Here is a 26,673-nt window from a genome sequence, read left to right as displayed (position 1 = left end):
AGTGCTTTTAAAAAGCTGTAATAGGGTAATCAGCGAAACTATTGAAATTCCATATTCCAACGGTTTAGAAAGTGCTGCCATAGGTTTTTTATTTTTTATTTTTATTTTTTAAGGCACCTGTAATACATATTTTCCAAGCACCTGTAGTGTAATCAAAATACAATATCAAATAACAAATACAATAATAGTGTAAACCAACGAACCAAATATATTTAATTACACCATAATAATAACTATATATCAAATAATACGTCCCAAATGTCTAGAATGTTCACAAAATAATACATCCCAAATGTTTAGAATGTTTTGAACAAAATAATACATTCCAATGGTGAGCATATATCAATGTTTGAAACTTTATAATACATTGAGTGGGACAAAATAAAAACCACCAGCTGCATATCTCCTAATACGCATCCCTAGATGATAAATTTACAAAAATTGGAGAATATTCATTTGCATTATCACCACTCTAAAATATAATAAACCAGGATAACTTCATATCTCTGCATACTCTATGGGCTTCCCCCTTTTTTTTTTTCCTACAACATAGTCATTAAATTCATTAAAATAGTGATTATGGTGTTTCTACACATTTAAGTTTACTTTCCATCATCTTTGAATTATAGCTACCCATAGTTGTGTATGATATATAATTGTTCATGTGAAGGAGAGCAATATATATGACATTATGTAACTACAAATTTAAGAAGTAGAGTTCTTACAACGCTTCTTCAAATCAGCCTTGTGGCCCTTCCACACTTCCCAAGCTGAGACAAAGCCCACTTCCTTTGTCTCCTAGGTTTGATGCAATCTGTAGGTATGGTCCATTGTTTCTAAAATCAACAATTGAGTTAGCGCATTTCACAAATTCAATATAGTAACAAACATATATAAAACTTAGTACAATTAAGCATAGAACCCGAGTTTTGTTGTCTTGTCTAATACCTGAGTGGCCTCCCAACATTGGTTTTTATATTGTTGTGGCACTAAATCCCATCGAACTTAATCCATTGGGCACATATATGGCATTTGTGCCATAGATCCCAACTACCTTGACCAAATTCCTGCAAGCTTTTCAATCGGCTAGCCCGCTTTATTTAATTGCAAGATGAGTCTTTCTTCATTGGTATAGGATTGTCGTCTTTCTTCCTCAATTGGAGAGGTTCCCAGTCTTTCTTGCTCTTCACTCAATCCTCCTTGTGAAGAGCATTACCCAACATCGACCAAATCAAAATGCCACTTAAAGATTCTACTCCACTTAAAAATTCTACTACCCTTGCATTTTGTTTTCCCAGCCTGTTTATAGCTAAACACACGCCAATATAGACCCCACAATAATCAAGCATATTCAAACTATCAAATTAATATAATACAATAAAAAATTTCTAGCTATAATACAAGACATTCCAAATGTCTAGAATGTTATATCAAAGTTGCAAACAAAAAACAAAAAATAAAAAACTACAAGCTTGATGATTGATTTTGCATAGTAGAACAATAGGAACAACGCAATCAACACTCCCAATATAAAATACATTGCCTTATATCTCCCTGCAAGCCACCCTCTTGCTCCAAATCAACAATCCACCATAGCAGAATATATGAATTTACTTAGACAAAATACGATAAATTGACAACAAATTGAACAATAATATGACAAAATTCACAAAACAAACAACACTTCCAATATAAAATATACCACCGTTTCTTTCCATGCAAGCCACCCGCTTGCTCCAAATCAACAACCCACCACAATAGTAATGTTGACACATAATTATAGACTAGAAGGGTAATAAGAAGTAGATTTTACTCACCCTTTAGCTATCCACTGATTTGCTCACGGAAAGAAGAGTGATGCATCAAAAGAGTAATGGCATAGAAATAAGGAACCAAGTCAACAAACACTTAGGCATATATAAAGGGTTCATTCTATTACTTTAATTTAGTAGCTTTCCTTCTTTGCCATTTGAATTTACAGCTTATTAGCATTTTTCAATTACCTTTCACAGCCTTAGGGTGCTATTAGCATTTTTCATTCTATAACTAAATTGCTTTAGACGTACATAGTTTTTAAATTAAGGAACTTATGTCTTGATTTTTAAATGCATCCAAAAAAAACAAGACATCATTTATCAAATCATTTTTAAAGACACCTTTATACCTATTAGTTAGGCATAATAGTTATCTAGTTGATCGAGCAAGAGAAATTTAACATGAACACACACACAATGCATCTACGCATGACAAACAAAATTTAGTGCTTAATAATTTCTGTATAAAAACACATCCAACAAAAAAATAATAATAATCAAAAGAAATTCAATGCAAAAGTTAGCAACCTCCATTACAAAAGAAATATATGCAAAAATCACAAACTGAACTAATATATCTTGCCAAGAAACAATCACAAATTATTGTATATATCATTGCTACTATTAAAGATCACTCTTAAGAACCTAGGATTTATTTGTTCCTCAATATGCTTTTAATAAAAAATAAAAAGGCGTAAAGATGCTAACTACAACCTATGAACTTCCATTCATTTTGCTTCCACATAAAGGAATATATTCATCACTAAGCTACAATACAATGAGAGCAAAAAAGAAAACAAGTTTAACAAGGTTGCCAAGACAGTCTCATGTATGTTCAAGATGCCACAATGGCAAGGTTTTACTTTCTTTTGTCCTTGATGCAGAAATGCTTTATGAGCTAACTGAAACAAGAATGACTATTTGATGACACCAAGAAGATGCTGCTTTTCTTAGCACTAGTTCCATGAAAATCAAGCTTGGCATAATCAAATCTATGTAAAGTGATTAAAGTACTAATTGTGCAACAATGGTGGCCCGGGTGCTATCATAGAAACAAGTTATTAACATTTAGCACAACTTTGTACCTAAACTAATCCAAAGCAGTAACACTAGCCTTAATCTGGAACAGTGGGACATCATTAAAAACAAATTAATTAATAGCAAACATCAAGTAAACTTAGAGATTCAGTAATACAAGAGTATATATTGTCAAAATAATAATAACAAAAATAATACAAGAGTATATATGCTCAGCCAATTGGTTGCCAGTGCACCATATTCTCAAAAGTTGACAAATAAACTTAAGACCACCAACCAAAAAATAAAAGAGGGAACTTTGAAGTTAGAACAACATATTTATATACCAATAATGAAAGTCCAAAAACCCATTTCATGAAACCCCAAAATACAGAGGAAAAAAAAATAAAAATAAACCCACCTACATTTCCTCCAAAATAGAGCAAACTTTAACCAAAATCAAAAATAAAAAGCCACAAAATCAACTAAACTTTAACCAAAACCAAAACTAAAACCCACACAATCAACCAACAGTTACAAAAAAAAAAAAATACACATAGCCCAAACCAAACTTCAACCAAAATCAAAACTAAAAAACCAGAAATTTAACAACAAATATATATACAAAAATTGCTACAAAATAGAAATGAGAGCTAGAGAGACTTACCTTGCTTTGGGTAGGGTTTGTGGTTTTGGGTAGTATTTTTGTGTTTGAAATTTTGGAAAAGAAATGGTGAGTTTTGAGTAAAGAAGAAGAGAGGAGGAGGGGAAGTGGATTAAGGAAGATCCATGAGAGAGAGAGAGAGAGAGAGAGAGAGAGAGAGAGAGAGAGAGAGAGAGAGAGAGAGACTGTGGGTGAGAGGAAAATATCTGAAGTAAAAAAGTGGGAGACCAAAAATGAGATTCCAAAGTGGTGGGAAGCTAAAAAAATAAGTGGGAAGTCTGAAAATTTGTAAGTGATGCGAGGGACTTATTGTGATGAAAATGGCACTTATGGTGACTTTTCCACTTAATGCAACGACTTTAAACTGCCACAATTAGTCATGAAATTTTCAAAATTTTTTGAAAATTTTGAAAGCTCGGTTTTTACTTCAAACCTATAGCAGTGGTTTTAAAACCGCCGTAATAGGCCTTTAGGGATTTTTTTTTCCTACACTAAAAGTAATAAAATATAATTTAATACTAAAAATTAATAAAATATAATTTAATAATCATTAAAATGATTGAAATACCCCTAAGACCAAAAAAAGGGCAAGATACCCCATAAACTTAAAAAATCTGAAACACCCCTACCACCCAAAAAATGACTAAAATACCCCCTACAACATGAAAAATGACCGAAATACCCTTGAAGCCTAAAAAAGGCAAAAATACCTTTGAAACCTAAAAAAAGACCGAAATTAATAAAATATAATTTAATAATTCTTGAAAATGACTGAAATACCTCTAAGACTAAAAAAAAGCCAACTTACCTGATAAACTTAAAAAATGACCGAAACACCCCTACCACCAAAACAATGGCTAAAATACTCTCGAAACATGAAAAAAAACTAATATACCTTTAAAGCCTAAAAAAAAAAAACCAAAATACCATTGAAATCTAAAAAAAGACCAAAAAACCACCGAAACCTAAAAATGACTAAAAACACCCCCTTAGCCTAAGATGATGACCAAAATACCCCCAACGGCTATAAATGAATCAAGTACCCCCTAGGCATTAAAAATGACCAATATACACCCTAAGCCAAAAAGTGACCAAAATACCTTGGAAACTTAATAAAAACCAAAGTACCCTTGAGCCTAAAAATGACCAAAAATACTCTCTAAGCCTAAAAAAAAAAAACCAAAATACCCCCAAAATCTAAAAATGACCAAATACCCCCTAAGCATTAAAACATTTTACACACATACATCCTAAGCATAAAACCTGACCAAAATGCCTTGTAAACTTAAAAAATTATTAAAATACTCAAGTCATTTTTAATGTTTAAAGGGTATTTGGTCATTTTTTTAGGTTTTGGGGGGGGGGGTATTTCGGTCATTTTAAGGTTTTGGGGGTGTATTTGTCTTTTTTAGATATTGGGTGTGTTTTGGAAATTTTTTGTGTTTATGGGCGCATTTTGGTTATTTTTTTTGATTTATGGGGTTATTTTGGTCGTATTCAAGTAATCGAGGGTGTTTTGGTCTTTTTTAGGCATGGGGGGTACTTTGGTTATTTTCGATGTTTAGGGGGTACGTTGGTTAGTTTTTAGGTTTTGAGGGTTATTTCGGTCATTTTCTAGGTTTCGGGGGGGTGTATTGGTCTTTTTTTAGGTATTGGGTGTGTTTTGGACATTTTTTGTGTTTATGGGGGCATTTTGGACATTTTCTGTGCTTAATGGGGGTATTTTGATCTTATTCAAGTAATCGAGGGCATTTTGATCTTTTTCAGGCATGGAGGGTACTTTGTTAATTTTTGATGTTTTGGGGGGTACTTTAGTCAATTTTTAGGTTTTTGGGGTTATTTCAACCATTTTTTTAGGTTTCGAGGGTGTATAGGTCTTTTTTAGGTATTGGGAGTGTTTTGGACATTTTTTTTGTGTGTTTACGGGGGCATTTTATTTATTTTTCAATTTATGGGGGTATTTTGGTCGAATTTAAGTAATTAAGGGTATTTTGGTCTTTTTTAGGAATGGGGGTACTTTGGTCATTTTCAATGTTTTAGGGTGTACTTTGGCCAGTTTTTAGGTTTATGGGGGGTTATTTTAGTCATTTTTTAGGTTTCAGGGGTGTATCCGTTTTTTTCTAGGTATCAGGGGTGTTTTGGACATTTTTTGTGTTTATGGGGGCATTTTGGTCACTTTTTCGATTTATGGGGGTATTTTGGTATTATTCAAGTAATCGAGAGTGTTTTGGTCTGTTTTAGGCATAAGAGGTACTTTGGTCATTTTCGATGTTTTTGGGGGGGGGGGTATTTCGGTCATTTTTTTAAGTTTTGAGGGTGTATCAGTCTTTTTTTAGGTATTGGGGGTGTTTTGGACATTTTTTGCATTTACGGGGGTATTTTGGTCACTTTTTCGATTTATGGGTGTAATTTGGTCTTATTCAAGTAATCAAGGGTATTTTTCGATGTTTCGGGGGGTACTTTGGTCATTGCTCAAGTTTTAGGGGTGTATTAGTCATTTATTAGGAGAAATTCCTATTCCAGCGCTTTTAAAAGTGCCGGAATAGGTCTTTCCCATAAGGGAATGGAGTAACCCTATTCCAACACTTCTAGTGCGTTGGTATATGTGTACCCTATTCCAGCACCTTAATAAGTGCTGGGATAGGGAATGAATTAACCCTATTCTAGCACTTTATAAAGCATCAGGATGGGTCTACCCCAGAAGGGAATGGAATAACCCTATTCCAGCGCTTATAGAGCGTTGGGATAGGTTATCCCTATTCCAATGCTTTTAAAGTGCTGGGATAGACTCTTTTCAAAAAAGAAAATAATTTAAAAAAAAAATCGATAATCTAACCTATAGCGGTGGTTATAAAACACTGTAATAGGACATCCTATACCAACGGTTTTGGAAACGCCGGTTTTGAGCTGCCGTAATAGGGTGTCCTATACAAGCGGTTTCTAAAAGTGCCGCTATAGGTTAATTTATTACGGCGGTTTTGAAAGGCGTAGGGAAAAAAACATTGGTGTAGGACAATTTTTTTGTAGTGAGATATGGAAGCACAAGCTTGTTGAAGAGTTGTCTAGTTTGCTGTTGAAATTGGGCTTCACAGAGTTATTTTTGAAGGGGATTCAACTTTGGTGATCAATGCTATTACTCAAAGAGGTGTTGATTTCTCTACCTATGGAAACATCATTGATGACATTTCCTGTATTGCTGCAAATTTCCAGTTTGTCAAGTTCAATCATGTTAGTCAAGTATGTAATTGTGTTGCTGATGTTTTACCTAAAAAAGCTAAAAAAGTTTTGGAACTTCAGGTGTGGATGGAAGATCCTCTAGATGACATTGTTCCCCTATTGCTATTTGATGTTCATTAATTTTTTTTTTCTTTCAATATAACCCCAAACTACTAGTTTGGTTTCTCAAAAAAGAAAAAAGAAAAAATTGAAGCACGTAAATTTTAGTGTTTCCTATATAATATTTATCTATTTAATTATTTTTATTTCGCATAAATTTACTATAATTAGTTGTGAATTCTTTATTTAAATTTAAAGCTTTTCAATTTTCCTTTTGGGGGCTTTACACAATTAGTTTTTTTTTTTTTTTTGAGTAATTAATCTATTATATTTGCTTGAGAGTAATTAATCTATTCAATTGGGTTTTTGGTAGTGTCGACAAACCTTTCATCAGCAACAAAATTTCAAATAGTAGAAATTCTAGTTGCAAAATTGATCCTCTAAATTTCTTTAGATTTCATTTCAGTCTTTTAACTTTGCTTTCATTCATTTCAGTGTTCTAAGTTTCAGATTTATTCAATTAAGACCTTTCTATCTTAATTAAAATTTTTTGAAAAAAAAAATTGGAAATATTTTTCAATCATTAATTGAATTTTTAAAATTAAATCTAAAAAATTGAAAAATTAACCACAACATATAACAAAAGTCGATAGAAAAACTTTGATTGAATAAACCTGAAATTTTAGAGGATTGAAATGAATGAAAGCAAAACTAGAAGATTGAAATGAAATCTAAAGAAACTTAAAGGGTCAATTTTGCATTTTGGCCAAAAGATTAAGAAAATTGATTGCGTACCCAACGAAAATCATCGCACATTCGAAGAGAAATCAGTTTTTCTAATCAAATTAACTTGCAATTTCAAGGGAATTAAGACACACATCTAGTGAAGTATGACACATATTTTCAAACTCTTTTGGACCCGTTTTCTAAGGAAATTACAACTTATGTTTCAATAGAATTCCCTACATGCTTTTAAAGAAAATTTACGTTTTTTTTTTTTTTTTTTTTTTTTTTTTTTTTTTTTTTTTTTTTTAATGATATAACATTTGATACTTGACATGTAACAAGTTTTTATTTGTAAAATATAGAGTGAATTAGGAAAAATGAGATAGAAAATTTAGATTCTCGATTCAAGCCCCAATTTTTATATGTGATGTAACTAGGGTACAAAATCTAAGGTATTGACTTCAAAATTTAAAACATATCACTGAGTGTGTGACTTTTGATAGATTAAGTATCAATTGAATGTCTATGGAATTGTGAATCTCAATTGATCGAGTGATTGTTGAAATTTAGATAGAGTGTCTTTTAAGTACTTCAATACACACATTGATCTTGAAAACTTGAATAACAGTTATAGATTCAATAAATATTGAACTGTCATGGAATTCCTCGATCTAAATTCTAACAATTTAATAAATGGAATTCAAATATTATGATTGTAGAATTTCCTATAACAATTTTGAAATATAAAAATTAAGATACCATAATCAAGTGGTAAATTTCATTTGTGCAACCTAATTTTTCATACTACTGTTGATGTAACAATTTTTTTTTTTTTTTTTTTGTGTTATTAAATAAAAAACGTTCCATAATATAATAAAAAGGTAATGGAATAGTTTACTTAGACATGGCAAAACAGGTCAAAATTTTCTGACCTGACTCGAAAAATACCCGACCCGAACCCGATTTTTTGACCCGAAGAAAAAACAGGTTGACCTATGACCCGACCAGTATTTTTTGCGGGTCAACTTGACCCGACCCAAACCCGAACCATTTAAAAAAAAAAAATTTTTGGTAAAAAAAAATAGTAAAATTAAGACAATATTGGTTTAATTGTTTATTGTGAGCTTTAAGGAAACAATTGATACATTTACATAACTGTATGCAAATTAATTGAAAGATAAATGATTGAGCATGAGTAAAGATTTTTAGATATTAAATAGCAAAGTACATGCCAAGATAATCTAATTACAGTAGAGTTAAAATCAGATTTAAAATTGTAGACATGTGTGAGAAACATTCACAAGTGTGAAAATAGTGAAGCTAAAGTATCAAATTAGTATAAATTATAAATGCCTAGACCTATTTTTTAACAATTTATGTTCAAAATAAACGGCTTTTTAAAATAAATTAGAATATTTCCTAGAGTGTGTGTTACTTAACAATATATGATATTCATAAAAGAGACCATGTATAAATAAGTAAGCAATCAAACTTTAATGTATATCTCAAATTAAAATAGAGTGCCAACCACAATTGATAATAGATTATAAAATTAATTTTCAATATTATAAATTTCTTATATGTTTTTATTATTTATCAAATGAGTTATCCAATAAGTCATTTGTAATTTTGTTTTATATTTTGGAATGTTGATATTGTATAGAAATAAAACTTGTGTATTTGTTTTACTTATTTTTGTGTTATTTTGTTTTAGATAGCAATGTTAGGATTTGTATAATTTTAAAATTATTGAATAAGTATTAATAAGTTTAACTAAGTTAATTCTTGATATAAGTGGTAAATTCAAAATAATGCATTTTACATCAAATAATTTGTTGCATAACTTTCTAAATGGTAAATACATGTTGTTTTCTTTATAAAAAATAAAAATAAAAAATTCATGTGAAAAATACGAGTCAACCCGACCCGACCCGCAACACGATTAACCCGACCTGACTTGCCCATTTTGCCAAACTATTCACACATTTCCCTTGGACTTTGTTTCTAGAGGCCAAAGAATCGCCTGGGTGTTCCTATGTGTGGAGAAGTATATTGGCTGCCTTGCCTATTCTTAGATCGGGTTCTTGTTGGAGAGTTGGTAATGGGTCTTCTATAAGTGTTGTAGGGGATAGGTGGCTTTCTAACCATCCCACTAATAAAATTCTGTACCCAAGACATGAGCTGATTGGAGATTTAGCAGTATCAGATTTGATTGATCCGGAATTACATATATGGAGGAGAGACATGATTATGGGAATGTTTCATAGAGAAGATGCTAAGGCTATTTGTAGAATCGCCCTCAGTCAAAGAAATGTTCCAGACTCAATTTATTGGTTGCACAACAGGAGCGGTAATTTTTCTGTTAAGTCTGCATATAAGCTTGCTAGACAGCTTCAACTCCATGGAGACAGGGCCAAGACTTCAAGTGGCTGTGCTGGGAGAATAATTTGGCCGGTATTGTGGAAGCTTAAAATTCCAAATAAAGTCAAAATAGTTGGATGGAGAGCTTGCCATGATATTTTACCAACATCCTACAATCTGTCACGTCGGAGAATCATAAATGAAGATAATTGTCAACTGTGTACCAGAGAGGTGGAGACAACAGCTCATGCTTTGTGGGAATGTGCTGCGGTGCAAGACGTATGGGTTGGTAGCATTTCCAAGTTGTAGAAAGGTCCCTCTGTTTTTTGTGATACACTTCAACTAATGGAGTTTCTAGTGGACAGGTTAACGGTTGAAGAGCTGGAGCTGTTCTGGGTGCAAGCATGGATTATTTGGAACCAGCGAAACTGTGTTGTGCATGGAAGTAAATTAAAGGATCCTAAATGTCTTAACAAGCGAGCAGAGGACTATATTCTGGAATTTCAGCAAGCTCAGGTGCAGTTGACAGTGCTCGGACTGAGCAAAATATTTCTGATTAGTGGCAACCTCCATCGCCGGATGTCTACAAGCTAAACTTTGATGCTGCTGTGTTTTCGGGGCTGAACAGAATAGGTATAGGTACCATTATTCGAAATGATAAGGGGGAGGTTATGGTTGCAATGTCTGCTGTTGGACCAAGTGCAAAAAATAGTGAAGAAGTTAAGTTGATGGCTTGTAGAAGATCGTTGGAGTTTGCCATTGATGCTGGGTTTTCAAGTTTGATAATTGAGGGCGATAATGCTAATGCCATTCAAGCCATTTCTTCATCTCTCCCTAACAATTCTTATCTTGGATGTGTGGTGGATGATATTCGCCACTTGATACATGGGCTATATTGGGCTAGGACTAATCAGATTAGGAGGGGAGGGAATACAGTGGCACATGTTCTTGCCCAATTTGCTAGAAATTTAGATGAGGATTTAGTTTGGATTGAGGATTCTCCTCCACCTGCTTTGGCGGCTTTGTTTCATGATATTTCATTATTATAATTGAATGAAAGTTTCCTTTTCAAAAAAAAAAAAAAAAAATATATATATATATATATATATATCAATTAGATTTATGTCGGCCAGTCAATAATTCAAGTACCAACTCCGGTCACACCCAGTTTTTATAACAACGATTCTCGAATTATTTATTGAGCAAAAGCTGATGTAATCATAACAATCATCTTCCAGTTTAAAACTGCATCATTTTCAATTTGATTTCAATCTACCACTCTTGCTTCTAAACACCCCCCCCCACCCCCAAAAAAAAAAAGCACCAATACAAGACTACACCAGTTATCACCGCTATTTATCCATATATCCACAACCACAAGTGCTTAATTGCGTTTACTTGTTGGAATAGGTCCATTTTTGCAGCTAAGTCCACGTATTCGAATCAACGTACAAGGTTCCCCATTCGAATGGGCAAAATTGAAGAAGAACATATATAAAATTAATTTTGTACGTGCATCCACACTGATTATCTATGACCATATATACATACATTACGTGTGTGTTTATCTATATATATGTTATGATCCTCTCATCCAATTTCATAACATACTTAGTACTACTCTCAAATAGTTACAAAAAATGGATTTTAGAAAACCCAATGGTCTCTTTAGCAACAAGAGCTTCATCTTCCAACTCCTCACTGGACCATGGTTCATGGTTTTTGCATCATTGCTAATCATGTCCACTGCAGGCACACCCTATGCCTTTGGACTATATTCCAGCGAGATCAAATCTGTGCTTGGCTACGACCAAACCACACTCAATTTGATCAGTTTTTTCAAGGACGTGGGCACCAACGTTGGTATCCTACCAGGCCTAATCAACGAGGTCACACCCCCATGGGTGGTCTTATCAACTGGTGCACTTGTGAACTTTTTGGGGTACTTCATGATATGGCTATCCGTGACAGAAAAAATAGCAAAGCCCCAAGTATGGATGATGTGCTTGTACATCTTTCTTGGTGCAAATTCAACTGCTTTTGCCAACACTGGAGCACTTGTAACCTGCGTGAAGAACTTCCCGGAAAGCCGTGGCGTGGTGCTAGGGCTTCTAAAGGGATATGTTGGTCTCACTGGTGCTATAATCACTCAACTCTACCATGCTTTCTATGGTAATGACACGAAGTCTTTGATTTTGCTTCTAGGGTGGCTTCCTGCTGCTATATCTTTCGCTTTTCTACGTACAATAAGAATCATGAAGGTGAATCGGCAACAGAACGAGCTCCAAGTATTCTATAATTTCCTTTATATATCACTTGGCCTTGCTGGGTTTCTAATGGTCATGATTATAGTAGAGCAAAAGGTCACGTTCACGCAGAGCGAGTATGGTGGAAGTGTAGCTGCGGTGCTGCTTTTGCTCTTTCTCCCACTTGCTGTGGTTATCATAGAAGAGCGTTATCTTTGGAAGAACAAGAATATATCACCCAACGATTCTTCCCAGGTGAAAGTAATCACTGAGAAGCCAAAGGCAGAAAGTACTACAGCATCTTTTGCACAATGCATTCCTGACACAACCAATTTGGTCCCTGAATTGGACAAAGAAAAGCATGTTTCATGTTGGAAAAACGTGTTCAGCCCACCGGATAGAGGTGACGACTATACCATACTACAAGCACTCTTCAGCATTGACATGTTGATATTGTTCTTCTCAGCAATTTGTGGTGTTGGAGGCACTTTAACAGCTATAGACAATTTGGGACAAATGGGAACTTCGCTTGGTTACCCAACTCGAAGTATAAGCACATTTGTATCTCTTGTGAGCATATGGAATTATCTTGGACGAGTGACCTCTGGTTTGGTCTCTGAAATTCTATTGAAAAAGTACAAGTTCCCTCGACCTCTCATGCTGACTCTAGTGCTCCTATTAGCATGTGTTGGTCACCTTCTAATCGCGTTTAATCCCCCAGGTGGTCTCTATGTTGCATCGATAATTATCGGGTTTTCTTTTGGTGCACAATGGCCATTACTTTTTGCAATAATTTCTGAAATTTTTGGCCTTAAGTACTACTCTACTTTGTACAATTTTGGGTCAGTGGCTAGCCCAATTGGACTGTATGTACTCAACGTAAAGGTCACTGGGCATTTATATGATAAGGAAGCTAGAAAGCAGCTGGCTGCCTCAGGACAAGTAAGGAATGCTGGGGAGGCTTTGAATTGTATTGGGGTTGAGTGCTTCAAATTGTCATTCATTATAATTACTGCTGTGACATTGTTTGGCTCGCTTGTTTCTCTCTTTCTGGTGTTGAGGACTAGGAAGTTCTATAAGAGTGACATTTACAAGAAGTTCCGGGAGGAGGCGAAGTTGGCTGAGAGGGAGATGGCTATGGCCGGAGACCACATTGGACCCGAAAATGGTCGCTAGGCTACGCATAACAGTCGTTGATTTTATCAGTGAAATGGATAGATAAACTGGTTTTATTTGAGGATGAAAGTTTCATAAATTTTTTTCTTTTTAATAATTTGATGGTTACGGATTTATAAAAAAAAAAAAAAAAATGATGGTTATAGTAATTTTCCTTACAAGGGAAAACATATAATATTAAGTTACAAGATTCTTGATTCAGCTTGAAAATACAGATTTGGTATAAATAGTGAGAATTTCATTGTTAGGCTTAAATTGTTCCTTATAAGAAAAAATATAATACTATGTTCTATCTTTATTTATTTTTTTGGTTGCAACTTGCAAGGTAAAAAAAATAAAAAATTGTCTCTTGAGACGTATTGACGTTTGGGCTTGTTTAAATAACTCGAAATAAAATAAAGAGCTGGTGACTTTATTAGTTGACTTGATCAATCCCAATACATTTGATAATGGTTACATGTTAGAGCACTTGCAGCAATGTAGTTAAATTGCTATATAGCTATTTTAGCTACACCAAAATACAAAAGAGAGAGTTATAGTAGTGGAGCTAAAGCTAAAATTTTTTATTTCTCAGCTACAGTGCACATCTAAAGATAGATGTGTAGCTCAAAGGAAAAAAAAAAAAGGAAATATATTATTTTAAGTTGTGTTCACACTGATCAGAATATTTTAATATTATTTTTTTCTTTTCTTTTCTTCTCTCCTCTTTTCCATTTCTGCCCGTTGCTCCTCTCTACTCAGTCCTCACCCTCATCAACATTCAAAGCAATCAACCATAAATCCAGCTACAATCAACCATCACCATGTGCAGGGCCGCCCAGCAAAAACAAATTCAATTCCTCTTTTTTTTTTTTTTTCCCAATTTCAACAAGGAAATCATACCAGATATTGCTTTGAAAAATGCCTTTACATTAATATCAAATCTGATTTACATTGGAAAAACTCCACACAAAAAAAAAAAAAAAAAAAAAAAACCAAAATTATATCTGACATTAACAAGAAAAATAGATGCTACTGTTGAAGCTTTTTTAGTAACCACTTCCTCCGTGCTGTGACATCCATATTCCATGGCCATGAACATCTTGGCTTTTCTTTCATCTTCTAAAAGTTCACAAACCTCCAAGAAGATCTCATCATCCATGTTAGGAACGGTTTGTTTACAGTGTTTTCCAATGTGGCTATTGTGGGGGCGGCAGTGAAGATAGAGTGAAAGAGAAAGAAACACAAAGATGAAGTAGAAAAACAAAAATGCAAGTGAAGATAGAGTGAAGATAAGAAAGTATATGTGTGTGGAGGAGATAAGAGGAGTATACGTGTGTAGGGAGAAAAAAAGAGGAAAAAAAAAAAAGAAGAAGAAGAAGAAAGAAACGTGTACTTGGATGAAATCAAATAAGATAATGGGAAAAATAAAATAAAGAATAATAAGAAATTAAAATTAAGAAATGTTATCACAATATTTTTGTAATAAATTTTAAGTGATAGGTTATTACTATCTAATATTGGTGAGAAAAAAATAATTTTTTTGATGGTGGCGGTTGTGGTGGTGGCGGTGGTTGCGGTGGCGGTGGTGGTAGTGACAGTGGTGGTGGCAATGGTTGTGATTGTTGTTTATTGTAAAAAATATATTATTTTATTGTAATAGATATATTATTTTATTGTGATGTTTATATTATTTTATTGTTTTGAAAGCTAAAATAGATTCACTGCTATAATATGTGAATATGTAAAATAGATAAAGTAACTTTTTGTTATGCTAAATAACTAAATTTTTAGCTCCATTGCTATACATTTATAGTTATAAAACCATTTAAAAAAATATGGGATAAATTTTGGGCTATTGACAAACGAACACGTTTTGAATGATCAGAATTGACAGTTTATAATTAATATAATTTTTTGTTTTTGACGTGGGAAAAGTTTTTTTTCCCTCACTAATTAGGAGAATTCCTACGGCCCATTTGTTGTACCCTAGTCGTTAATATATAATGCACCATCCCCAAGAATGTTTAAAATCCATGTGACCATTTTATTAGTTTTTTTTTTTTAATTATTATTATTTTTTGATTTGATAATTGGGGAGAATAAGATATTTAAATCTGGAATAATGTTTCTATTAAAATATAGAATATATGAATGAATTGAGATACAAAACTCTTGGCAATTAACTAATTTACCATTTTAGTTAGTTAATATCAATCGGTCCATTATTCCTCCTAAGTTCTAATAATCCATTTGACACAGGAGCGTTTGAAGTTTTAGCTAATCTAATATGAGTTTAAAAAGCCCAACTAAGATGACTTTTAAGCCCAATGAATAAGACCCATATTTTTTTTATCAAAATTTTCCTCCAATTTAGATGATATTTAAAGATTAATAAGTCATTTTGTCCAAGGAATCAAACAACGTTTAATTAGAATTTCTAGGAAATATTAGTCTCTCATTTCAGCTTCTCGATAAGGTAGAAAAGCCCTTTACTAGTTTTACTAGTTTCTATGAGTCCAATTGACTTTAATCTTGAAAATGTAATGTTTTGAATGTTATTTTTTTTGCCTATGCTCAGAGGGCTATTCTAAGTACTATATAAGTTATTTGGCCGGAATGTTATTTTTGTTTTCCTATGCTTAGAGGGCTATTCTAAGTCCTATATAAGTCATTTCGTGGATTTTATTGAGTGGTGAATTTATTCCATCTTGTATATATCCTTAATTAAATTCCATTAGGTGATGATTTTTATATCTCATTGGTCTTTTATTTTAATGGTGAGCTATCTATCAATTTTACTTGGGTTTTGGTTTGCTTCAACTATCTAAAATTATATATCCAGCCATCTTTCTTTTCTCGATATCGTCATCTCTCTCCTTATTTTGTCTACTTGTTATTTGACATCTCTGGTGGAAATCAAATAATCAATGGATTTCCTAAATTTCTATAAAAGAAAATATCTCTTACAATTTTTTATAATATTTGATAGTCTTCTTGGTTTTTATGAATTGTAATTTTTTTTAAAATTATTTTGAATTTCTTATTTTTGGAGCTAAAATGAGATTTCCAAAAAATATTAGGATTTTCATTTTACTTTTCTAATTTTTTATTGAAAATTTTAATTATTTTTCTCCTTCAACATCCTTAATTAATCAAGGGGAACCAGTTACAAAAATAAAAGCAATCATATTTTCTAAAAATAGATAATTTATCATCTTCTTCATATTACAAATTGTTAAGCCTTCATCAAACATCTCAGTTATATTGCTAGCTATCCTCGTTTATTGTAACAACTAAATTATATATATATATATATATATATAAAATACGTAATATACATTAAAAATTATAATTTATATGTCTTATCTATTCATATGCTTTTTTATTTAATTACCCTTTTTTCATAGGGTGTTTATGTATAATTCGGAGAAAATGATTTGAATTTTAAATATTTCTACATGAAACACTAAGAGGGTACTTTTATTTTTGAAAATTATGTGTCCCATTTCTCAACCATGTGGAAGATTAAGATCCACAATAATAGGAGGCGGGGAACATAAATGCGGACCCAACTTGGGTAATTTTCTTGGTGGCACCTAATCTCTTCATTTCAATTCGTTTATCAGAGCATGAGCACTCAGCCACCAAAAAAAAAAAAAACAAGGAATAATAATACAGAAGGAACAATTGATCATATTTCACTAATATATTATCAAGAGGAAAAAAAGAAATATGAAACATTTTTTTATTTTATAGAAAGCATACGTGACATACTTAGTAATGGTGGAGTATAAAATAAAACAAGTTTTTATCTTTCTTTTTTCTTTTTGCTGAAATAAAATAAAACACTTTTTTTTTTTAATAGGATTTTTGTTCTATTATACGTGTAACGTTGATAAAAGTCATGGCAAGTATCTTGAAGTACCTTTTTTTTTATTCAGAAAGGTATCTTGAAGTACTCAAATTCAAATATACTATAGAAATGTTGACTATCTCCCAAATAATTAACACACATCTCTAGGACCACCATGACTCCATGAGGTACATGACAACCTTGTCAACGTTTGGACTGTTTGGTACATCATACTGAGCGAAACACTGCAGAGAACAGATCAATGGTTGTTAGCAGTGGTGGTGGTGGAGGCCCTTGGGCGGAGATGAAGGGTGGCCTCACCCTCCAAATTCTAAAGGGGCGGAGATTCATGATGTTTGGGTCTCTTTTGATTATGAACACGGCTGGTTTGAGCTACATCTTTGGCCTTTACTCCAGCGAGATCAAGTCCTCACTTGGCTATGACCAAACCACCCTCAATTTGATCAGCTTCTACAAGGACTTGGGTGCAAATATTGGAATCATCTCTGGCCTAATCAATGAGATCACACCCCCATGGGTTGTGTTAGCTATGGGTGCAGGGTTCAACTTTTTTGGGTACTTCATGATATGGCTAAGCGTGACCGGAAGAGTTGCCAAGCCCCATGTTTGGCAAATGTGCTTATACATATGCCTTGGCTCAAATTCACAACCTTTTGTCAACACTGGAGCCCTTGTCACTTGCATCAAGAACTTCCCTGAAAGCCGTGGAGTTCTTATTGGTGTTTTGAAGGGTTACACGGGTCTAAGTGGGGCTGTGATTACACAGTTGTACCATGCTATCTATGGTGATGACGCGAAGTCTTTGATTTTGCTAATTGCGTGGCTTCCAGCAGCTATATGTTTGACTTTTCTTCGAACCATGAGGATCATGAAGGCTCCTCGGCAGCCTAACGAGCTCAACCTTCTCTATAATTTCCTCTATATTTCGCTTGGTCTCGCGGGGTTCTTGATGATTATAATCATAGTAGAGAAAAGGGTCACCTTTACACAAAGTGAATATGGAGGGAGTGCAGCCATGGTACTTTTCTTACTGTTTCTCCCACTTGCAGTTGTCATTAGAGACGAGTACAGGCTTTGGAAGAGTAAGAATGAAGCCATGAATGACCCTTCACCAATAAAAGTTACTACAGAGGAGGCAATTTCTAATGGAGCTTCAACAATTTCAGTCACGACAAGTGCTCAAAATAAAAAGCAAGTTTCTTGTTGGCAAACAGCTTTTCAGCCACCAGATAGAGGGGAGGACTACACGATATTACAAGCACTTTTCAGCATTGACATGTTGCTGATATTCTTTGCTACAATCTGTGGCCTAGGGGGAACTTTAACGGTAATAGACAACTTGGGTCAGATTGGAGCTTCCTTAGGATATCCAAAGCAAAGCATAAGCACTTTTGTGTCACTTGTAAGCATTTGGAACTACCTCGGACGTGTGGTCGCAGGTATTACCTCCGAAATTTTCATTACAAAGTACAAAATCCCACGCACTCTCATGCTCACTTTGAGTCTCCTAGTATCATGTATTGGTCACCTCCTAATCGCGTTTAATATACCGAATGGTATCTATTTCGCATCAGTGATTATTGGGTTTTGTTTTGGTGCACAATGGCCATTGCTCTTTGCAATTATTTCTGAAATCTTTGGCCTCAAGTACTACTCTACACTGTTCAATTTTGCGGCAGTGGCAAGTCCAATAGGGTCATATTTGCTCAATGTGAGAGTCACTGGGCATTTATATGACAAGGAAGCTGAGAAGCAAATGGCAGCCTCGGGGCTCATAAGGAAGGTTGGGGAGGACTTGAAGTGTAATGGGGTTGAGTGCTTCAAATTGTCTTTCATTATCATTGCTGCCGTGACCTTTTCTGGCACACTTGTTTCGTTCATTCTGGTGCTAAGGACTAGGAAGTTCTATAAAAGTGACATCTATAAGAAGTTCAGTGAGAATGAGAATCAGGCCCAAACGAAAACCGTGATAGCTGGAGATGGTGCCCAACTGGTGGAGGCACCAGTTAGGTAGGTAATGACTGGGAGCTATATCCCACTTTTTGGGTCTTTTCTTGCAAAATTATTTGTAATTACCAAGTGATTTCTAAAGTTACAAGGTTTTTTTTTTTTTTTTTTTTTTTTTTTTTTTTTTTTTTTTTTTTAATAATTCCTACTGGATATTAATAATATTAGTCCCACACACAAACACACTAATTTTTGCAAAACAATCCTACGTGGTAGATTATGAAAGGTAAAAAAAATAGATTTATGTGATAGTAAAAGATAACCAATCATAGTCTATCACATAGGAAAATTATGACAAAATATGTGTATTTGTGTGCAGTATTAGTATTATTAACTAGATAATAAAAGACACTTCACATTTATGGTTTTCTTAAAGTAGCTTGTATTTATTAATGCAACTTCCTTGATGGAAGAAAATTTAGTATGTGTAAGGACACGACACGCAATGAACCACAACAGTGTTGGGTTCGCACGTAAAAAGGTCCAGACAATATCATTTGTAGAGAGTGGGTTTGAAAGGCTAGGCCTCGGTTACCCGGCGGTGGGTTTTTGTGGTGTTCATACATGTTTAAGGTGTTTTCACCCCTAGAGTCGGACTCCAGGAGGTAGACTGGGAGGCCTTCCTTTTTTGGCCATTTTTTCCAGTCCCCTCTCCAGATTACTTATTTTTTCTTTTATACTAGCCTGCGTTCGCTTTCCTTCGTCCACGTGTAGGGTCGACCTTTCCAAGACTGATACTTGTCCCGTCAGTCCAAGACCAAAGTCGTTGGGAGTGGTTGATAAAGCTGAAGAATACGGCTCTGTTAGGTGCAGAGCCGTGTATGGGGAAGGTAGTAAGGGCAGCCTTTCCTAGATATTTTAGATTTTCTTTCAAGTTTGTCCCTATGCCGTTTTTGCCTCTCTTCTCGGTGGAGCTTTGGGTCAGCCGAGAACTAGACTGTCCTCGGCTGCTTTTCCGGGCCATTTTGTGCTTTACATTATTGAGTTTGGACTATAGTCTTCTTCGGCTTGGGCCTTAGGACTCCCCATGAATAAGTTGGCCTGACCCATAAATTATTGGGCCCCATAATAGCCCCTCAAAACCATGCTGTCCGACCTCCTGGTTGGAGAGGGGGGTTTTGATAATACCAAGCCTTTATTACGGCTCATTTAATTCAACCTTTCACTGGCATTGGCAATTCTCCACCTGCCCAAGAAATGCACCGGTCTACGAGATGTTCTTCTTGATTTATTCTCGATACATTCATGCCGTTTGGTTATCCGAAGCATGTCTTTAATGGTTTCCCTTCACGAGACCTCCCAGATTCAATGGTTACTGATGGTGTGGGGGAGCGGAACGGGCACATTCTTGTTTGCAGATTTCCTTGGAGATCTGAACACATTTAGTACCATCCTTTTCGTCCATTATATAAAGAGGGAAGACGAGAGTTGTTTCTCCCATAGATGAATCCCTTAATCCCCCAGAAATCTGAAATCCTTAGATTCCTCCCAGAGTTTACTTTTACCTTCTAATTATACCTCAACCCGTAATACGTTTACCACAGTCATAGGCAATGAAGAAACCATTCCCCTCCCAAAAATACCATGTTCTAATAAAACTCGAAATGGCTCGGTCAGGGCAAGGATGGCGGAGACTCAAGATTTGCCTCACCTTCCTTTCAGCCAAAATCCGAAGCAGGGACTCGTCACGTCACACTTTCGGCGTGACTGAGCCGAGGACACCCATGATCAGTACCACCCGCTCCCTTATAAGCATATCTAATATGGCACCAGTGTGTTAGGAGTCAGGACTAGGGCAGGGACTAAGTGCCCCTGCTTCTTCCTCTCTTTGTTCACTGGCGCCTCCTTTTGCCTCTCTTTCTTCTTCTTTCCACCACCAGATCCATCCTGGTGCTTTTCCTTCTCCCTCTTTTGCTCCTTTTTCTTTCTTTTCATCTCTTCCCTCTTCTTCTCCTCCTTCTTTTTACTCATCTCCTCCATCTTCCTCATTCATCTCCTCCATCTTTTTCTAAAGAAGGTTCTTCTCTCAATATGGGCGATACCGAGGCAGAGTTAGGAGGGACTTCGGAGACGAGTTTAAAAGACACCTGACCGTTTACTTAGTTATATTGCTGATGTTTTTTTTTTTTAATTTTTTTTTAATTTTTTTTTTTTATATTGTTTCGGCAGTTCACCTTTTATATAGGCTTGTTTAAGCCCCTCTTTGTACGTTGTAATACATCTTCATATTAATAAAAATTGTTATCAATTTACTTCGCATATTCTATCTCTATGTCTTTACAAATTTGCAAGTGCTGTTCGGCACAATAATATAGCATTTGAATCAATGACAACTAGGGCCAACATACTTGCTAATAAAAAGATGTCTCCATAATTTTAATAGAATTGTTTGGCGCAACAATGCCGACCTATGAAGAACGATACTTACCCCAAAACATGCCGAGATGAGAACTGGACGCTCTATGCGGTGTAGGAAGTAACCGTCCGGAGACATATCACCCGCAAAAATGAACTGCCCCCTTAGGCTACAGAATAGTGGGGTGTTTTGCCATCTTCTTAACACTCTTATTGGCCTTAACCTTTTACAGTATTTGAGCCGAGGACTTTCCCCATCCAAGTAGTTGGTTTCCTCATACGCCTGAGTCCGAGGACCTCGCAATGTCTTGGTTCTGTCCACAACCTAGTTTTGTCGTCCAAGTAGTTGGTTTCCCCATAGGCTTGAGTTCGAGGATCATGTAATGCCTTGGTTCTGCCCCTAAACTCGGTTTCTCCCTTTCCTCAAGTATCTCATGAGGCGCCGAGCAGGAGGTTGTCCTCGGCAATGGCTATTCCTCGGCGTGGGCCGTAGCCCCTAGGCTCCTACGCAGAATGGGCCTGGGCCGCAAATTCACTAGGCCCACAAATTAAGAGGCATTCCTGTAGTCTTTGGTCACGCGGTACCTTTTGGCGTCCCAGTGTTCGAGGTGCGCCTTCACGAGAATCCTTTAATCTCATGGTTACAGGTGACGTTGGAAATTGAGCCGGAGCCATTTTGTCTGTAGCGTTCCTTGGGACGCTGCGTGAATTAAATGCCACCACCTTATCTTTTTAAATAAATAGGAGAGGAAGTTGCTTTACCTATACATAAATCCTTCAGTTTCCTCCCAAGTCACTACTCCAATATCCGGTGCTATCCTTCCTTAGTATAACATGTTTGAGACGCGGGGTAGGGTGAAGGAACTCTCTCCTCCACAGAGGTGCCGTGTCCTCCTGAGACTCAAAGAAGTGAGGTATGGGCAAAGGAGGCACAAATTCAAGAGAATATTTCGTTACAACAAAAGGGGAAATGGTGTTTCTCCTTCTTTTAATCAAAATCCGAAGCAGAATCTGTTCATGCCAGAATTTTGGTGTGTCAGAAGAAAGATTCTCCGCCATCAGCGCCGTCTGCCTTGTCGCAGGCAAATTTTGGGGTAGGCTTCTCAACTTCCGGCTCCCTGCACCTTTTCTTCAACGGTGTGAGCCTCAAGTTGGGTTCCCTGCACCTTTTCTTCAGCTACGCTAGCCTGAAGCTGGGCTCTCTCTGCACCTTTTCTTCGATGGTGCAGGCCCCAAGCTGGGTTCTTTTGCTGCCTGAGTTATGGGCATGTAAAAGTATTGAGGAAGAACAAGGTCTTGAAGCAGTAGCCAACCTCTCCTCTGTGTCATCCCCTCGGCTTTATCTTATTCCCTTGTATCTTTCTTTTTGACGAGGTGGTTAGCTTTAGAAGCCAAGCTCTCGTCTGTACTGTCTCCTCGGCTTTATGTTATTCTCTTGTACCTTTCTTCTCGACTATGCTGGTAGCTTTGATATAAGCTGATTCCTGCTTTCATTGTACGCTGTACTATTTCTTTGTTTTAGTAAAAAGGGAAATTTATTTACTTGTTTTGAATACTTTTCCTTTTGCAACACTACATTTTGAATGGGTGTGCTCCATGTATGTTTTTCTTCAATGATACTTAGAGCATGAAACCTTGAAATATAATCCAACTAATTCTAATTTACCGACACTACCAGGCATTATAACGATAATTCATAGTAAGTTAAATTTAGGAAACTAACCGAGGTAACAGTTAAATATTCTGTAGTAAGTGCGAGAATACCGTCCAAGAATGATAATCTCTAAATAATTCATCCGAGGAGGTGATTGAGCAGTATGGAACTCCGATTGTATTTTAGGCAACATATTGCTCTACATTGCATCAATCACTCTGGTGCTGAAGATCCGAGGGCAGACTTGAGAATTATCGTAATTTAGGAGTTAACCCAATTGTTAGTGGAGAGTTTTCCTCGGATAGATCCTAAGGTCCATGTAATGTAGTTTTTCCTAGTAAGTAGTCGGTTTCCCCAGAGGCTTGAGTCCGAGGACCATACAAGGCCTTGGTTCTGTCCAAAACTTGTATTTTCTATGTAAGTAGTTGGTTTCCCCAGAGGCTTGAGTCCGAGGACCATGCAAGGCCTTGGTTCTGTCCAAAATTTGTATTTTCTTTGTAAGTAGTTGGTTTCCCCAGAGGCTTGAGTCCGAGGACTATGCAAGGCCTTGGTTCTGTCCAAAACTTGTATTTTCTTTGTAAGTAGTTGGTTTCCCCAGAGGCTTGAGTCCGAGGACCATACAAGGCCTTGGTTCTGTCCAAAACTTGTATTTTCTGTGTAAGTAGTTGGTTTCCCCAGAGGCTTGAGTCCGAGGACCATGCAAGGCCTTGGTTCTGTCCAAAACTTGTATTTTCTGTGTAAGTAGTTGGTTTCCCCAGAGGCTTGAGTCCGAGGACCATGCAAGGCCTTGGTTCTGTCCAAAACTTGTATTTTCTTTGTAAGTAGTTGGTTTCCCCAGAGGCTTGGGTCCGAGGACCATGCAAGGCCTTGGTTCTGTCCAAAACTTGTATTTTCTGTGTAAGTAGTTGGTTTCCCCAGAGGCTTGAGTCCGAGGACCATGCAAGGCCTTGGTTCTATCCAAAACTTGTATTTTCTGTATAAGTAGTTGGTTTCCCTAGAGGCTTGAGTCCGAAGACCATGCAAGGCCTTGGTTCTGTCCAAAACTTGTATTTTCTGTGTAAGTAGTTGGTTTCCCCAGAGGCTTGAGTCCGAGGACCATGCAAGGCCTTGGTTCTGTCCAAAACTTGTATTTTTTTGTGTAAGTAGTTGGTTTCCCCAGAGGCTTGAGTCCGAGGACCATGCAAGGCCTTGGTTCTGTCCAAAACTTGTATTTTCTTTGTAAGTAGTTGGTTTCCCCAGAGGCTTGAGTCCGAGGACCATGCAAGGCCTTAGTTCTGTCCAAAACTTGTATTTTCTTTGTAAGTAGTTGGTTTCCCCAGAGGCTTGAGTCCGAGGACTATGCAAGGCCTTGGTTCTGTCCAAAACTTGTATTTTCTTTGTAAGTAGTTGGTTTCCCCAGAGGCTTGAGTCCGAGGACCATACAAGGCCTTGGTTCTGTCCAAAACTTGTATTTTCTGTGTAAGTAGTTGGTTTCCCCAGAGGCTTGAGTCTGAGGACCATGCAAGGCCTTGGTTCTGTCCAAAACTTGTATTTTCTCTATTTATTTATTTTCTAAAGGTTAGCTCCTCGAATAGGGTGGAGGAAGTCAGCTTGACGTTTGAAGCCCCTAGACTTGCCCACGCCATTGGCACTGCGAGGCGTAGCCCCTAGTGGGAACTTATGTTGGAACAACAACAATGTGTCGCCGATCACAAAGGCATACTCCTAGACTCTTGCTCGACAAAAGCCTAACTCCACTGTCGCCTGAGCCAACGCGCAAGCCTTTCCCACAGACGGCGCCAATTGTAAGGACATGATACGCAACGAACCACAACAGTGTTGGGTTCGCACGTAAAAAGGCCCAGACAATATCATTTGTAGAGAGTGGGTTTGAAAGGCTAGGCCTCGGTTACCCGGCGGTGGGTTTTTGTGGTGTTCATACATGTTTAAGGTGTTTTCACCCCTGGAGTCGGACTCCAGGAGGTAGACTGGGAGGCCCTCCTTTTTTGGCCATTTTTTCCAGTCCCCTCTCCAGATTACTTATTTTTTCTTTTATACTAGCCTGCGTTCGCTTTCCTTCGTCCACGTGTAGGGTCGACCTTTCCAAGACTGATACTTGTCCCGTCAGTCCAAGACCAAAGTCGTTGGGAGTGGTTGATAAAGCTGAAGAATACGGCTCTGTTAGGTGCAGAGCCGTGTATGGGGAAGGTAGTAAGGGCAGCATTTCCTAGATATTTTAGATTTTCTTTCAAGTTTGTCCCTATGCCGTTTTTGCCCCTCTTCTCGGTGGAGCTTTGGGTCAGCCGAGGACTGGACTGTCCTCGGCTGCTTCTCCGGGCCATTTTGTGCTTTACATTGTTGAGTTTGGACTATAGCCTTCTTCGGCTTGGGCCTTAGGACTCCCCATGAATAAGTGGGCCTGGCCCATAAATTATTGGGCCCCACAGTATGCATTTGGATTTTGGATGTGCTTTAGTGCCCGTTTGGTTTAGTGTTTATGGACAAAAAGTCATGATGGCATTTTCAAAATGTCATTTGAGATGGAATGAGACCTTTGGTAAAATTTTGAAACCATGCTTTTTGGAACTAATGTGATTTTCTTTGTTTTGGCAAAGCATCTATGAGAAGCAATTCCCCAAATTTCAAAGACAAAAAAAATATGTGGAAATAAAATGAATTTTACATAAATTTTCACTCACTTCACCATATCCTCCTTGGCAGGAGATGGAGTTTTATAAGAGTGACAATTATGGTTAGTTTGGGAATAATTTGTTTAGTTTTCTACCATTGAAAATATTGTAAATAAAAAATAAAAACTAAATAAAATAAGTTGATTGTTTTTTGTTGTTGAAAGTATTGTAGCAAAAAAAGTAGAGTAGAACCCACAATAATTAAAAATTAATTATCATTTGTACAAAATCTATAACATATGACCCACAAACAATCAACTTTACCTCACTTTTTGAACAAAAAGTTATAGTAAGACTCTTAAAATGTGCCAAGCCGGTTGAGCAATTAAGCTCACTTTAAGCCAAAAAAATTTCTACTTTGCAAGACCCATGGGACCTGCAAACAGTAAAAATAGTTATAAATTCCATTTTATTCTACTTAGAAATGTCTGAATTTTCCATTCCAATTAGTTAACTGGCTACTGGTATGATTCACCTTTCTATTCTATCTTGTTCCAAATTCTAGTCTATTTCACTCCATTCCACTAAATTCTACTAGGTATTGAGATTTTGACTGGTATGTGAACAAATCATTATTTTTTACTTAAACCTTTTTTTAAGAAACTTTTATTATTTTACTTACATATGACATTTTACTATTATCTTCCTTTAACAACGTGCTTTTCTTGTTTACTTCACTCATTATTTTTTACTTGTTTTTTTCTTCATTAATATACTTATATATGACATTTTTTATACTTATATTATCTAATGATGATATTAAGTATGTGCACTATTTGATTTTGAATTAATAGTCTAACATGGTATAATATCATGTGATGCAAACTTAGGTATGTGTGAAACTTTAGTGGT

General features: G+C 36.0%; 2 protein-coding genes across 2 annotated transcripts; both read left to right on the top strand.

Moving 5' to 3' along the window:
• Positions 1 to 11,454: 11,454 nt before the first annotated feature.
• LOC126697178 (uncharacterized) lies at positions 11,455 to 13,535 on the top strand. The gene has a single exon (XM_050394065.1). It carries the CDS (start codon positions 11,499 to 11,501, stop codon positions 13,278 to 13,280), a length of 1,782 nt encoding a protein of 593 aa, XP_050250022.1. The 5' UTR covers positions 11,455 to 11,498; the 3' UTR covers positions 13,281 to 13,535.
• Positions 13,536 to 17,223: 3,688 nt separating this feature from the next.
• On the top strand, positions 17,224 to 19,569 carry LOC126697177 (uncharacterized). The gene has a single exon (XM_050394064.1). The coding sequence runs from the start codon at positions 17,378 to 17,380 to the stop codon at positions 19,148 to 19,150; it is 1,773 nt and encodes a 590-aa protein (XP_050250021.1). The 5' UTR covers positions 17,224 to 17,377; the 3' UTR covers positions 19,151 to 19,569.
• Positions 19,570 to 26,673: the final 7,104 nt, after the last annotated feature.

This window comes from Quercus robur, chromosome 8 (assembly GCF_932294415.1).
Source record: "Quercus robur chromosome 8, dhQueRobu3.1, whole genome shotgun sequence".
Lineage (NCBI taxonomy): Eukaryota > Viridiplantae > Streptophyta > Magnoliopsida > Fagales > Fagaceae > Quercus > Quercus robur.
The sequence above is the reverse complement of the archived record's forward strand: the minus strand, read 5'-3'. Positions and strand labels throughout refer to the sequence as shown.